Below are 17106 nucleotides of genomic sequence, written 5' to 3'. Positions count from 1 at the left end.
TACTTTACAGCTTTGCTGTGGTGCTCTTTGCCTCCTCCTGCTGGCCAGGAGTGATATTCCCAACAGTAATTGATGATTCCGTGGACTCACCGTGTCAACAAAGAAATAAATTTATCAGGTAAGCATACATTTTGTTTTTTGCTAACCCATGTCGAGTAAGGAAAAAATGTTTCTATTTTGAACTGAAATGCACCCATTTGCATTTGTTTTTTTTTGACGTTTATGTTCTTTTAACTGCTTTTCTGTGGAGGAAAAAAATAGGTATTGATCAGAGAGCTCCAGATTTTATTAAATTTAGTAATCTACATAAGTAGATGTTTTTTTTTTAATTTGTATTTACCAGTGACCAAATCACTCGCGCCTCTAAATGTGAATTTTATTTTTGCTTTCTAAAGAGCATATATTAATGGGCTGACATTTACGGCAGTGAAAGGGTTAACCGTGACCATGCATGCAAAAATGCAATAAGGGACCCTAGTTTGGTACCAATAATACTTCATGTAATTACACTCAACCTGCACCACTAAAAAATGACAGAATACGCGTGTACCACAAGAGGTTATACGAGGACCGTTAACTGCAAGCAATATTAGATAAGGGAGGTACGTAGCAAAATCTCCTCCTTCGGAGTAAAATGTTAGCCAATCAAAGGCATGGACTTGAACACAACTAACCAATAGGATATTGGCATGAATTCACCCTTCGTTGGCTTTTGCTACTATTCTGGTTGTGAAAATGGACGTCATTTCCCTCTACACATTATTTCGCTCCTCCCCTATTTTCTTATAGGGATTGACTAGTGGTTCCGCCAATGATCTATTCCTATTACCATGGACAGCCAATAGGAGCAACTTATGGGCGGGACCAGTGCCCGCAGCGGATTTCCTGCAGTTTTCTCTCTTACATCTCTTGGGTCGCATTTAATAAATACATTTTTTTTTAAATCTATCTTGTTTTGCATATTCTAGTGCTTAAACAATTTTGGCCATCTTGTGTATTCATCTTTCGCCGTTGTCGCTGCTCCCGCCCCATTCCTCCTGCCTTCCTAGTCACCCTGCCTCGCCCAAGCTTATCTGGTTGGCTTGAAAAGTGAGCGCACAGCAGGAAAAATGCCGGCCGTATCAAAGGGAGACGGGATGCGAGGGCTTGCGGTGTTCATCTCTGACATCAGGAATTGTGAGTATCCAGATGTTATAATCTAAGGCCTCTTGCCGGGTTTGACAGATGGTTTAACTTGTCACCGCCCTGCTGCGGCCTGCTGTCACTGTGTGTATGGTGAGAGAGTAACACAGAGAGGGATGTATGTTGACAATTTGTCACTTTTTAGTATACATGGTATCTGGGTAAGGAGAGAACGTATCAGATTGTGAGACAGTTTGACACTCTGGGTCTGTATGATTGAAGTTACACCCTGACACTGTGAATATGTACATATGCGGTGATAGCCTGACACTGTATGTCTCTATGTTTGTAGTGACAGCCTGTCAATGTGAATGTGCGTATAGGTAGTGACAGCCTCCCAATGTGAATGTGCGTATAGGTAGTGACAGCCTCTCAATGTGCGTATAGGTGGTGACAGCCTGTCAATGTGCGTGTGTAGGTAGTGACAGCCATTCAATGTGTGTGTGTAGGTGGTGACAGCCTGTCAATGTGTGTGTGTAGGTGGTGACAGCCTGTCAATGTGTGTATAGGGGGTGACAGCCTGTCAGTGTGTGTGTGTGTGTGTAGGTGGTGACAGCCTGTCAATGTGCGTATAGGTGGTGACAGCCTGTCAATGTGCGTATAGGTGGTGACAGCCTGTCAATGTGCGTGTGTAGGTAGTGACAGCCATTCAATGTGTGTGTGTGTAGGTGGTGACAGCCTGTCAATGTGTGTGTGTAGGTGGTGACAGCCTGTCAATGTGTGTATAGGGGGTGACAGCCTGTCAGTGTGTGTGTGTGTGTAGGTGGTGACAGCCTGTCAATGTGTGTGTGTGTGTGTAGGTGGTGACAGCCTGTCAATGTGTATGTGTGTATAGGGGGTGACAGCCTGTCAATGTGTGTGTATAGGGGGTGACAGCCTGTCAATGTGTGTGTATAGGGGGTGACAGCCTGTCAATGTGTGTGTATAGGGGGTGACAGCCTGTCAATGTGTGTGTATAGGGGGTGACAGCCTGTCAATGTGTGTGTATAGGGGGTGACAGCCTGTCAATGTGTGTGTATAGGGGGTGACAGCCTGTCAATGTGTGTGTATAGGGGGTGACAGCCTGTCAATGTGTGTGTATAGGGGGTGACAGCCTGTCAATGTGTGTGTATAGGGGGTGACAGCCTGTCAATGTGTGTGTATAGGGGGTGACAGCCTGTCAATGTGTGTGTATAGGGAGTGACAGCCTGTCAATGTGTGTGTGTATAGGGGGTGACAGCCTGTCAATGTGTGTGTGTATAGGGGGTGACAGCCTGTCAATGTGTGTGTGTATAGGGGGTGACAGCCTGTCAATGTGTGTGTGTATAGGGGGTGACAGCCTTTCAATGTGTGTGTAGGTGTTGACAGCCTGTCAATGTGTGTATAGGGGGTGACAAGCTGCCCATGTGAATGTGTGTATAGGGGGTGACAGGCTGACCATGTGAATGTGTGTATAGGGGGTGACAGGCTGACAATGTGAATGTGTGTGTGTATATGCGTTGTCTGCCTGAATCTATACATTTATGTGTTCTGTGAGAGCCTGATATTGTGTGTGTGTGTGCATGTTGACAGGTTATGAACACACAAAGTTTCAAGCTTATTCCCTACATGTGTGTGTGTGTGATGACAACCTGACACTGTGTGTATGGTGACAGCTTGTTGCTGTGGGTGTCCTAGAGAGTCATAATTGAAATAATCTGAACAAATTGGGTACCTGGTCTTGTGGTTCCTCCCAGCTGCATCTCTGCCTCCGCTCAGACAACCAAGGTCTTGCAGCCCTTCTGTCACACCATTAGAGCTCAAATCCAAGTGTTTGTGTGGAGGGAAAGAGAGACAGTATGTGGAGAGCAAAATGCTTTTGTGTAGGTGTTTGTGTGGAGAGGTAAAGAGTGATTGTGAAGAAAGAATGTAAGACTGTCTCTGAGTGTGAGTGTTTCTGGAAAGAGAGTTACTAAGTAAAACTGCACTCTCCTTACACATTGTGACAGAATGTATTTCCCAATACATATCCTTACAGGATTTCTAAACAGAAAGCAACATGTTTATTTTTTCATACACGCACACAGTAAGGAAGATTCACTAACATCCTTTTAAAACTTTGTTGCTCTATAAAGCCTATTCACTAAAGCCAACACAAATTTACTAAAAAATAGAACAGTATGCCAAAGTGAATTAAATAGACTAGAAAGACTGGTGAGATTAGTGAGGAATGAGAGACTAACTGAATAATTTCCTATTGTTTTTTTTTTTTTTTTACTTTGTGTATAAGGGAAGGGGGGGGGGGTTAGCCCCTGGCCTAATAATTCACAGAACTGGCTAGTTATTGAAAAACCTTCTAAGGGTAACTTTGGAACTGATAAGATAATGTCTGACTCATCGTGTATATTGTGTGAACCAGACATATTTTTTTTTTTTAATGGATAGAATAGGATCCTGTAGCTAATATATAACCACAAAGAATTCAAGGAACCTAATGAGAAAAGGATAATTTTTTTTTTTAACAGATTCGTTCTTTATATTCTTAATAATTCTAGGCTGTTGGGTTATAGAGAAAAGCCTGCTGTTGTAGAGAGATGAGCTTTTGCCATCTATATACACACATTCCATTCACTAGACCTGATTCATGAGTATGTAGAGAACAAATTTGTTGATTTACAATGCTTGTCTATTGCAAGGTTTGACAAATCTGTGGAGACTTCTTACGTTTTTTGATTCTTCAACACTAGTGCTATTTTATGTTCTGAGCATATTTACCAAAATGTGAGATACATCCGAATTCAGAAGCCTGGTGCTGGAAGGGTTATAGGTGCAAGTCTGGAGATAGAGATGCTCGCTGTACATATAGGGAGTATGGGAGATGATGTGAGTGTGGAGCAATTATCATGTTGCATATGTAGATGGGTGCAGTGTCTGAGCTTTGAGTGTGTGTAGGGAGAGAAAGTATTATTACTGTGATACCAGTACTTCCTTAAAAGAATAGGGTATTTATTTTTATACAAGGCTAAAGATTTGTCTTGTTCATTTGTAGTGGATCAAAAAATATTTGTATATTATAGTTTTTAATCTTTTTCAGGTAAAAGTAAAGAGGCTGAAATTAAAAGAATTAACAAGGAGCTGGCCAATATCAGATCAAAGTTTAAGGGTATGTATTTTCTCCAGTTGTTATATTTGATGTATTTTGCTTTTTTCTTTTTCTCTTAAACATTACAAAATTGCATGTGTGTGTATATATATATATATATATGTATATATGTGTGTGTGTATATATGTATGTATATATATATATATATATATAATCTGTATATATTTCATAGTTGATATCAACAAGCACTAAAGTGGCAAAAGTTATGCACGATATGAACATTTAAAACTGTTAGTTTCTTACAATTTATGTTTATTTTTGTTTTTTTACTAACAATAGTAATGCACTTGAAAACCTCGGGTATGTTTAACTTATCTCCTTTAATTGTGGCCAGTTAGGGCTAGCTATAAATAAGCGTGTTCACGGAGTTACACAATCACTGTGTAGTTTGTGGCCAACTCTGATAATCTGAAACATATTTAGGTACTTTATTTGATTTTCAGACTATCTGGGGAATGTGAGACAAGCAGAGTTTTCAGAGGTATTTTGAAGCAAAAGCAAACTGCATAAATGATGATTGTACCTTTTTTTTTTTTTTTTTTTTTTTTTAATTTTTAGTTCTCGTCATAGTATTTAATTTAATAAAGTTGTCCTATTTTCACAAGCGGTTTCCCAACCCCCCCACCCCTTGACTGGAAGACTTTCTTTGCTATTTGGCAAAAATATTTTTCATATTTAATTTTCAGAAGAATCGTCTAAAGACCTGGATATCATTCTCCGCATGTTCCTTCCCACAGTTTTTTTTGTCTCTGCTTCTCACTTCCTCGCCGTACTTGTTTAAACTGTGAATGGGGAAGCACAGTTTTACATGTCTTGTCTTTAAATCATAATATATTTTAGGTATTAGTGGAACATAGTCAGGAACAGCTTTGAAAATTAAAATAAAAGACATGAACATTTTAATCTGAGATAAAACCTGGTAGCTGCCCACCATTTGAACCACTACGGTAAAGTATGGGTGACACAAGGAGACTTACTATTAGAGGAACCCCATTGTGTAAATTAATGGAAAGGATATCAGCAACTACGTAAATATTTTATAAGCATTTAAACTCTCCATTTTTTTTTAATATTTATTTATTTTATCTCTTCTGCTGTGACAAATATAAATGAGCTAGTATGATCAAGCAATCACAATGTACATTGTAGCAGGGTTATGTTTCTGAAATCTGAAGTATGCACTTCAATCTTTCGTGGGGATTTGAAGATCCCACAGTAGGCGCAAAATAAATAATAGAAGGGTACGGGGGGGGGGGGGGAAACATTTTTTTTTTTTTAATAGAAAGCTGGTTATTGATTACATTTTTAGTTTAGTTTGACCTTATAAGCTACACAAACTTGCAAAAATGAGTACAGATTCACATGCCTAATTGTTTGTATGTTTTCTGCTCAGAGGTCCTGAGGAATACACCAAATACCTTAGCTGGCCACATATGGCTCACAGCTGTAGTTTGGGTGGCCCTCTTGTAAAGTATTTTTACTACGCAAAATAATTTATTTCATATGGAAATAGATTTAAGTTTGATGTCCCTTTTAACATCCCCCCATTTTTTGTAACCTAAAGTCCCATGAGATTGCTTTTCAAATGCTGGTTATTATATAGTCTGTATAATAAATGGCAGTGTCTTAAAGTGACAGTTTACTCAAAATATTAAACTTTAATGATTCCGATAGGGCATGGAATTTTAAACAACTTTTCAATTTACTTTTATAATCAAATTTACTTTGTTCCTTTGGTATTATTTGTTGAAAGCTAAACCTAGGTAGGCTAATGTCTAAGCCCTTGAAGTATGCCTCTTATTTCAGTGCATTTTGACAGTTTTCCGAGCTAGTTCATGTGTACCATATAGATAACATTGTGTTCACTCCCGTGGAGTTATTTATGTTTCACCACTGATTGGCTAAAATGCAAGTCTTTCAAAAGAACTGAAATAAAGGGGCAGTCTTCAGAGTCTTAGATACAAGGTAATCAGAGGTAAAAAAAAAAGTATATTAATATAACCGTGTTATTTATGAAAAACTGGGAAATAGGTAATAAAGGGATTATTTATCTTTTAAACAATAACACTTATATAGTAGACTGTCCCTTTAATACTTTGGACACCAAGTTTCACTTAAAATACTCAATAAAAAGGGAACAAGTTCTGAAAATGTGCCTCTTTATTGAACATAAATAATATCATACACCCATGAGTTTTTTTTTTTTTTAAATTTTATATGAAGATATCATATGATTCTCTAGAGCAGGTTTCTCCTAAATAAATCACAGTGAGCCCTTCCAATACCTTTTATCTGTTCCATCTATGTAACATACAGTGCTCACTACTTTAAATCCTGTTTGCATTTGAATGCTTATATGGTAGGACGCAGTTTCCCTTCTTCACTGCAACTGGATTTAGATTTTTACAAATTTGTTTTGATATATACACTTCAAATTCTAGCCCTACATCAAAAATATATGCTACCATAGTACCATGCTTTACATATTAATCATTGTAATAATGGTGAGTACTTCATTCACTACACACAGAAAATCCTCTGAATACAAAAAAGGAACAGAAACTTGAGAACTTTCATCATAAAGAGTCTCTCTTCTTCCATCTGAGAAGACATGGAACTCTCTAGTCTAGCGAATACTAACACTATAAAATGGCAACACCACTCACTTATGTAGTGATAGGACCTCACAAAATAATTCAAGGAACACAAGTTGTTTTGGTTTTGTTACTTTTGAAAATGATTTTTTTTTTTACATTTTCTTTGCTTGATAAAATAAACATTTTTGTTTATTTAAAAAGTAATTAATATTTAACATTTTCCACCAAAAAAAACACTGCAACCCCTTATTTTGAATATATTGCATGCAAAAAAGAAAACTTCATATGCTCTGAGTAAATTGATATTGAGTGAGTTCATGCAATGTTGTGTTTAACAGAGCCCCTCATTATTGTAAAAAGCTTTGAATGGAATATAATTGTTAAGCCACTTGTATGCAGCTTATTTTAATAAAAAAAGAAAGCCATGTCTAACACCAGGGTGTTTAAAGCTTCGCCCCCTAAGTATACTTCAAATGAGAGTAAATACTATAAACACATATCCTGTGGTTCTACCAAGCAGGGCACAAGAGATGCCTGGGAAAGTGCATTCAGCCACCCTTTTTTATGATAAAAATTTAACCCCACTTTCATTCATGATTTTTTTTTTTTTCCGCTTCTAAATAAGTGTTTTTACAGCTAATGGCTCCGATTTACTCACACCGCTCCTCCTCCTCCTCCCGGCAACGATCTGCACTTTTATTTTTCCAGTAATGTTTCTTCATCAGGCCAATTGATTTTTTCTGGTCTTTAGGCAGCCAAGCCCTTACGCAGCACGCCCCCATGGAACAATTGCAAAATCAATTGGCCGGATGAAGAAACGTCACTGAAAAAAAGTGTAGGTTGTTGCCGGGAGGAGGAGAAGTGCGAGTAAATTGGAGAAATTTAGCTGTAAAAACTGCTGCCAGACATATGCATGATCCTGAGCCTACCAACCTGCTTTTAAACAAAGCATACAAAGTAAATTTGAGAATAGAAGTAAAATTATTATTAAATTGTACTTTCTATTTGAATCGTGAAAGAGAGAAACAATTTGGATCTCATCATGTTCCTTTTTTAAAGGATATACCAGCAAATCTAGTTATACACAAAACTAACATCTTTAAGATGCAGGCATAACATAGGGTTTTTCAATGACATTTCACAAGGAGATTATATACTTTTTTTTTATAAATGCCTAAGCAAACAAATTGATTAGTTAATGAGGATGACTACCTTTACAAGAATTTATATTTTAGTAATTTTTTTTTAACATGATTAACCTTTTAAAACATCTGCATTTGTTTGAAATTATAACATTTAGCAAGCCGATCATATTCAATTTGTCTGTAGGGTTTTATTATTTAAAAGTATGATTTGAGTGGTATTTTTAACATTTTATTAAAAACATTTATGTTTATTAAAGAAACACGAACATATTGTGATTGTAATGTAATATGTTCATTATGTGTAGAAAAAAAACACTTTGCAGTGAGGGTGAATTTGATTTAAATTCATTTAATTTAAATTAATAGTAAGACTCGATTTAAATCATGGTTTTAATAGAAGTTTCATTTTTAGAATAATAACTCAAGAAATAATCTGAAAAGTTATCTGAAAATTAGTGATTATAAATGTAGATAGTTCACCTTCCAATACATTCATAATTATCTCCAGTTTAATAGGTTCATCATTCATATTTGGTCAACCTTTCAGCTGTACTTTTTTGGAGGCAGAGAAATAATTACCTTATTTTGCCCATTTTTCAAATAACAAACTCTTGCACAACCACAATTAAATTACCAGTCCTGTTATCAGCTTTCCACCTTAGCTTTCTTTCTCCAGTCCATATACAGATGTTTGTTAGACATTTTATGGTGCAGGTTAGAGGCGGTTGGGGGGTGGTGCTAATTTGCATACATTGTTTTCTGCCGGGGAAAGTATATAGAGCGAAGAATAATGAACCCATGACCATGAAATGCAGTAACATTACAGAAATGGGTGATGATGATGATTCCGCTTCGCTTTTATATGCATTCTTGGTAGAAATTCTTGTATGGTTTATTTCTAATGTCTTTGTTATAATTTTAGGAGACAAAGCATTGGATGGTTATAGTAAGAAGAAATATGTTTGCAAACTCCTCTTCATCTTCCTGCTGGGGCATGACATTGACTTTGGACATATGGAGGCAGTGAATCTCCTGAGCTCAAACAAGTATACAGAAAAGCAAATTGTAAGTATCCATGTGATGGATATCTCAAATATCACTCTAATAAAACTGCCTTGTTAACTTGCTCATGACAGTCAGTGTTTTACTGCAAACATTCATTGTATAAAGATGCTAGTTTTTAATATTATTCTTATTACATTTTCATTAAGATTTACACACACATTTTTAAACTTTGAAAGATTTCATTTTTATTTTTCTTCTTACTCCCATTGAACAGGTTGCTTTACATAGATTTTCCACAGTAGATTAGCAGTTTGACCTTCACTAGTAAAGATTCCCTCGGTAACATTAGAAAAACCATTATGGTGACTACGAACCAGGGTGAGCCAGTTGGTCCTTTGACTACCCGAGAAATGGATTTACTTTTTTTCTTTCTATAGGCCCTTTTAACACTGTTAAAGTGATGGTAGATCCTAGCTTTTTGTTGTTGAAACGCTAGGATTTACCAGTGCTATAAATAAAGGGGACTTTCAGCATGCAGTTTTTTTTTTATACTTCATGACTGAAATTTCCTTTATTTGCCTTCAGTTAATGCTGAGTTGAACCAGCCGCCCACGGCCAAACGCTATTATTTTCAATGAGGTGGTGTTTCCATTAGCCAATAGCGTGCTAGCAATCCAGCCTAATAGACTATGGTTCAGTTAATTCAGTTTAGGGTATGAATTTATTTTTTCTAAAATGGGCAATTCAAAATTAGCCTGTGTATGTTGCTTTTTTTTATCATTTTCAGCTACTGATGTTCCATATAAACATTCGGTCTGTAATGTAAAAAAGATTTAGAAAACATTTTAAAGAGCCGCTGTTTGGGAGGAGTTTTTTTTTTTTTTTTGTGGAAAATATGTGATTTTGTTTTACAGGTGTGCTAAGAGTTGCCAGGTGTCCACTATTTAACCAGACAGTCCAGTATTCTAGTAGGCTGACCAGTAAAATCTATACAAAAATGCTGGACAGTTAAAGGGACAGTCTACTCCAGAATTTTTATTGTTTAAAAAGATAGACAATCCCTTCATTACCCATTCCTCAGTTTTGTATAACCTACACAGTTATATTAATATACTTTTTACCTCTGTGAATACCTTGCATCTAAGCCTCTGCAGACTGCCCCCTTATCTCAGGGCTTTTGACATACTTGCATTAAGCCAATCAGTGCTGACTCATAAATAACTCCATGGGAGGGAGCAAAATGTTATCTATATAACACATTAACTAACAGTGCATTTTGACAGTTTTTCACAGACACTAAGATGATGTTCAACTGCTTAGAAAATAGCACATGAGCCTTCCTAGGTTTAGCTTTCCACAAAGAATACCAAGAGAGCAATGCAAATTTGATGATAAAAAGTTAATTGGAAACTTGTTTAAAATTACATGTCCTATCTGATCATGAAAGTTTAATTTTGACTAGACTTTCCCATTAAAATGTCCCTGAGTGTTAGGCAATGTGAGGAGCAGTCAAGAGGATCAAATCACTACTGTTTACATATATTGCAAGCAATCAAATGATTGATTTTGAATGTTACTGGCAGTCAAAGGGGTACAATGACTGCTCAGTTGTGAATAATATACATGCTGCGATGAAGAGTGTAGGCTTTTGCAGGTGCATAGTGTGCCCTGTCTACCATTGTGACCAGTTACCTACAGATTGTCCAGTATGTGGAGGACATCTGGCAACCCTAGGTGTGCTTCTGGTTTCTTTTAATATGTTATCGTTAGGATAGCTTTGTGATCTAACCATGGCCAGCAAATACGGTTTCCAAATGTTATATCTTTTTTTTTCTTCTTCCTTTTGAAGTCATATTGTTGTAAAACCCATTTTTATCATTCTGAACCCCCCCATTAAACAACTTTCAGTGCAACCCGAAGCAGTAAGAATTCTGTGAGTCATGAAGCAAAAGATAAAGGAAAAAGTATGTTCTCTGTCAAGTTACATTCCCCTTGGTATCCAACTGGCATATATCAAAGATTACTTAATGCCTGGGTAACTTTTAACTGTGGTGTTAAAACACAGGAAATGCATATTTAAAACTGATGGGTTATGGCAAGATTTAAACGTATTCCAATCCAGTTTTCAACCATACGAAAACTATTTATTTTATCATTTTCAAATATGTTTAGCCCATGTAGACACTCCCTATACCTTGCATGGGTTTTTTTTTTTTTTTTGGATGTCATGTTTATTTTACTTCTGTGAAGATATTTGTAAACCCTTGTGAGAACCTACTTGAAATATCAAACAGTACCAGTTTCTTTTGGTATTTCATGTTTACTCCTTATTGAGAGCAAAAATCTGGAAACATCACAGCACACCAGTTGGTTTTTTTCTCAAATTGTTTAGGAGTTTTGTTTTTATGTACATAAATTCCAATAAAACAATGGGATTGTGACTCTTGCAAGTTGTTGCAGTCTGTCATTATGTACGTACAACCTAATCGGTTTTTAAGCTGGTTTAACACGTCATACATTTTACTGAAGTTTGGGCTGCCCACAAATACTATAACAAAATGAGAAGTTGAGCTTGAAGTTGTAGAAAGTGGGAGTGTACCCTAAAATAAGAAGCAAGAAGTGATGGTGAAACTTCAAGTGCTGATCTTCCCGTTGTTTGACAGGGGTTCTCCAAACAATCTGAGATCCCTTATCCTCCTCAGAGAACCTACAAACAGGGCAGAGGATTAGACTGGGGCTCAGCCAGGAAGTGAAAATCTTCTCTCACTAAGGAGATGCCACCAACCTCCCAGGTAAAATTTGAGCATGCCCACCGATTTCCCCCAGTCTGTGCTGGTCATTTATAGGTTTTTTTGCACTGTGCTTGCACTATCTCGGATGGGTTTGTCTACTGGAAGCAGTTTTCTTCAGTTTAGGTGAGCATGGTAGATAAAGGTGCTGACAGGTAAGACATGATCGTGTACTCATGTTTTAAATAGCCTAGGGACATAGTACCTAAATCTTGTGAACTTTTGTATAAGTGCCTGAAAACTGTATGTAGTGTTAAATGTGGTATTCAGCTGTCTTTTTAACCCCTTAAGGTTGGAGGCAATTGTCCCAATTTCTGAACATAAACAAAACTATATGTTTGTTCAACCATAATTTACCTCTTTGACATTAAGTGCACCCACACTTATTAAATATAGTTTTTTTTAGAGGACAAATGGGGCATTCTTTTGACATCAAATATTTATATATGAGCTATAATTTAATATGAATACAATTTAAGTAAGTTTGAGAAATAAACTATTTTTTTGTTTTGCAAGCACGCGCGCACACATTTATTGTGAATATCATAATCCTTATAAAACACCCATATTTGTATTCTGCATTGCTCCATGTACAGATTTTCTGGGATTTCGGGTGGTTACAGGCTAAAATATGGGGCCTGCCACGTTACATGGAAATTTGACATACATATAAGCATGTGTTGGTGTGTTCCCCCACTCAGTTATGCCACTTATGCACTGTGTCTGTCTAATGCTAGACAGGGGTCATGCTGTGTTGCATTTGCAGCAGAGTGCACAAGGATTTACTACCCACCAGGGTTATCTTCAAGGCAGCACCACTAACCTGTCCAATAATTTGAAGCAATATATTCACTCTACAGTCTAAGAACTGATTGCTGCCGTGCCTCCACCAGTTAAGTGAAAATGCATGCAATGGACTGAAGAAAACCCTTTCTAGTCATCAGGGACATCCCTGAGAAGCAACCATTCTGGGTACCTTGTGCAATCCAGGAATACAATTGTCCTTAAATTTCAAGTTGTAGCACATACATGCTCTCTTAAAGGAATATATGCTTAATATGCTTAAAAATTCAGGACCCTTCAACTACAGACAAAAATAATCTGTTAAAAAGATTGATAAGTTATTTAAGGCAGCTCCAAAAAGTCATTGCAGTAGCTCCTTACCTAGACAACATTCTGGTACAAGCTACTTCTCTCCATATGGCACAGGAATACACATAGTTCCTTTTGAATTTATGATTGGAAAATCAACCTCCAGAAGAGCTCTCTAATTACTCAAAGCAGGGTTTCCTCTTTTTTTAAATACATTTTTATTTGAGGTAAAATTATAGCATACAAATAAAGAATTACAACACTTTACATTGGCATTATACAATTGCTTGCAACACAGTACATATAATAGGTTACTCGTTAGAATTGCATATGTAAAAAACAACGTTTGCTATCTATAAGTCATGTTGTTGGTGATAGTTATAGTTGCTGTAATAAAAGAAGAGAGATGAACCTCAGATTTTAGTTGGTATCACACTTAGCATAAGTAATATCAAGCTGAAGCCCAGTATGAGCAATAGATAAACAGCAATATATGGCTTATAATATACAGAAATTAAAATATTAGGTGAGAGAAGATCTAAGCCTCAAGCCAGGGTTTCCTCTTAACTTTTTATTATAGATTCTGAATCAATTGGACTAGCACTAACAGATCAATGCAGACTCAAATTGCAGAAGAAGTGCCCTTCTCTAACTCTTCTTTTACTTTAGTGCTTCAATGCATGTTAGTAGTAGGTCTCGTGGCAGTGGCTTTAGATGCCGTACCTTTTGCCAGATCCATTTATGCCCTTTGCAACAGTGAAATGGAGATTATAATGACCTGTCTAAGAAGATATAGTTAGACTTTAATCCAAGGCAATCCCTAATTTGATGGCAGACTCGCCAATATTTGGTTCAGGGGACCTCCTTTCTCCATCCAACTTGGGTTGTAATCACCAGGGACCGCCAGCCTGTTGGTTTGGGACGCAGTCTGGGGTTCCTGGAGAAAGAGGTAGTCTGCATTCTGACTCGGAAAAAACACAATAATTGCTTGATTTTAGCAGTCCACATCCTAAGTGTGGACAACTGAGAAGTGGGTTTTCTTAGTTGTTAATACAGTCACCCTGGCAAATGGTCCCTGAATCAGGAGATATTTGACCAGATTGTAATTCATTGGGGCAGGCCAGAAATAAATCTCATAGCCTCACTCTTGAAACGCAAGCTACCCCAGTATTGTGCAAGATCTCAAGATCCACAAGCGAGACTGATACACTAGGTGGTCGTTGAATTTGATTTGCATCTTCCAATTTTTTTTTGTGTCACTATCCAGGATAAAACCGGAATGGGTCTCTGTGACTCTGCTTGTTTCATCATGGCTTTGCAGGACTTGGTATGCAGATCTGGTACAAATGTCCTCCAAGAAGCCTTGGCATCTTCCTTTCAGGAACAACTTTTTCTCTTAAGGTCCCTCTTCCCATCAAGACCTCAAATCTTTCTATTTGATGGCATGGCGATTGAACACCTAATCTTGCCTTGTGGTTTTCAGATCAAGTGATTGACCTCTTGATTCAGGCTAGAATCGCTGTTACAAGATGGTTTTAACACAAGGTCTGGAAAGCTTTCCTTTCATTGTATGACTTTAAAGGGACAGTCTACTCCAGAATTGTTATTGTTTAAAAAGATAGATAATCCCTTTTATTACCCATTCTCCTGTTTTTCATAACCAACACGGTGCTTTATATTTTCTAAATTTCTCCTTTCACTTGGCCACATGCATGACTGGGGGATTTAAAGCTCTGTTAAGTGTTTTTACCTCCTCCTTGTCGACGTGATGGCTTGTGGATTCTCACCGTCACAAAATACATGAATTTATCAGGTAAGCATAAATTTTATTCTGCTTGTACATAGGACTTACATAGTACCCAGACTGCTATTCTTATATAGTGAATGTTCAGGGCTTGAGAAATCCAGTCTCCAGTTCATTGATACCTCTTGTATATTTAACCGTCTAATCTAGATAATTGTATGTACTGCATATTTTCAGATATTATATATAGTAAGTGTAATGAAGTATTCACATACTATGTGCCTAGTTCCTAAGATATGTAAGGGTTCATTAAACTATCCTCCTTCCTTTTTGATGTTTTCTTTTTCATTGGGGAAAGTTTAAAGTACTTAGCGTCTGATATATATATATATTTTTTGATAGATAACCAAGGGGGCATTGTGAAAGATTGTGGCTAGATAATGGGGCTGAGTTAGACTAGTCGACTAATCGATTAGTTGATTGGTCTCTCATTAATCGACTAGTACGGCATTAGTCGATTATTGATATTTTACATTTTGCTATATTTTGATAGTCAAAAACAGCCCGTAGCCTTAACCAAAGCCTACTACCGACATGTTATTACTAGGTTTTAAAAATAAATTTAAAAAAAAAACAATTTTACAATTACATTAAAAATATTTCTCATTTAATACCTATTTTCTGGCAAGAGGAGGTAATTTCGACTAGTCGAAAGCAGCAGCCCTCGACTAGTCGATTGTAAAAATATTAGTCATGCACACCCCTACTAGATAACAAGTGGGGCACTAATTAACGCTCCCTCTCAAGTGTTAACTGTGCTTGAAGTAAGCTTTTTGCGCCCGTATTATGATTAAAAAGTAAACTGTTTTGGCTTGTTCGCTAACCTGGTGAACAACCATGTTTACGTATTCCCCCATAGAGGTCAATGAAAAAAACTAACACCCCACTCTCGCATTTTCTCATAACCTGATATGAAAATATGAAAATTTCACATTCCAATGTTCTGCACATTGCAGAATGTTCTATTTATTCAGAAATAAATCTTTATATAGATATGTTTTTTTGGTATAATCTATATGAGAGAGAGTTCATCCCCCTCTTTTATCTAGTCAGTCAAGGAGAGATCTGATTGAGGGGATTAAGAAAGGAAGAGCAACAATATTTTTGTGCTGCAGCACAACTAGTAAAATGCATATGGTTAAATGTTATTGTTCTTGCAAATTGTGGTTGCATCTCAAACCTGTAGGTTTAAATGTATAGTAGAACATTTGTAAATTGAATATGCATGTAAAGTGGTTTAAATGTGCTCTATCTACTAGCTGCTGTAATCGGTGAAGTTAAAGGGACAGTATATATACCAATTTTCATATAACTGCATGTAATAGACAATACTATAAAGAAGCATATGTCAGATGCTGATTTAAAAAAAACAGTATAAAACCTTTTAAACACTTACTTAGAAGCTCCCAGTTTAGCACTGTTGATGAAGTTTGTCAGGGACACCCAGGGAAAGTGGCTGGGTAAACAAGAAGAGCAGCCACTCCCCCTTCCCTGCATATGAAAAGACAGATAACATAAACAGGAGTCTGTAATTGCGTTTATACATCTGACACTGTGGGGCTTGGTTAGGAGCCTGAAAATCAGCACAATGTTATTTAAAAATAAGCAAAGCCTATACAGTTTTATAAAAACACTACCAGATGGGCTATATAAATGGATCATCTATAAAACATTTATGCAAAGAAAAATCTAGTGTACAATGTCACTTTAATATAACACTATAGGACTTGTTTCCCTTTTTCTTTTTTTCTCTAGTGGTGCTGGATATATATTCCCTCCCCCCCTAAACTGTTTGTAATGCTGAATCTGTCTGTCTTTTTACAGGGCTACCTTTTCATCTCAGTCCTTGTTAATTCTAATAGTGAACTTATTCGCCTTATTAACAATGCTATAAAAAATGACCTCGCCAGCCGCAACCCTACTTTCATGTGCCTGGCTCTACACTGCATTGCGAATGTAGGCAGCAGAGAAATGGCAGAGGCCTTTGCTTCAGAGATTCCGAGGATTCTAGTTGCAGGGTGAGTGCACTCAGGGTTGCAATTATACCTTATTTGTTCTTCATTTTCTGCTCTCTAAAATAGTTGTATGTGGTCAAAACAAAATTTATTAATGTTTGTAATTTTTTTTTTAAATTTAAAGGGCCATAATACCCAAATGTTTAAACACTTGAAAGTGATGCAGTATAGCTGTAAAAAGCTGACTAGAAAATATCTCCTGAACATCTCTATGTAAAAAAGAAAGATATTTTACTTCAAAAGTTCCTCAGTAGCTACCCCCCATTGTAAAGGATTTCTAAGCAGCATTTTAGTGTGTCTGTCCTGGGACAGCTTAGGGGATGAGCCTCGTGCACTCTCATATTATTTCCCTATTC

General features: G+C 36.8%; 1 protein-coding gene across 2 annotated transcripts in view; it reads left to right on the top strand.

Annotated features, from left to right (window-relative positions):
- Positions 1 to 846: 846 nt before the first annotated feature.
- LOC128638698 (AP-2 complex subunit alpha-1) overlaps positions 847 to 17106 on the top strand; it is a 112230-nt gene continuing 95970 nt past the window's right edge. For both annotated transcript variants that reach the window (XM_053690820.1, XM_053690819.1), the window contains exons 1-4: positions 847 to 1176; positions 4235 to 4303; positions 8968 to 9110; positions 16560 to 16753. In XM_053690820.1, coding sequence (XP_053546795.1) covers positions 1110 to 1176; positions 4235 to 4303; positions 8968 to 9110; positions 16560 to 16753 — 473 coding nt within the window. In that variant the 5' untranslated portion in view covers positions 847 to 1109. The remainder of the gene's footprint in view (positions 1177 to 4234; positions 4304 to 8967; positions 9111 to 16559; positions 16754 to 17106) is intronic.

Source organism: Bombina bombina, chromosome 8 (assembly GCF_027579735.1).
Source record: "Bombina bombina isolate aBomBom1 chromosome 8, aBomBom1.pri, whole genome shotgun sequence".
Taxonomy (NCBI): Eukaryota; Metazoa; Chordata; class Amphibia; order Anura; family Bombinatoridae; genus Bombina; species Bombina bombina.
This window is presented reverse-complemented; position numbering and strand designations above follow the sequence as displayed.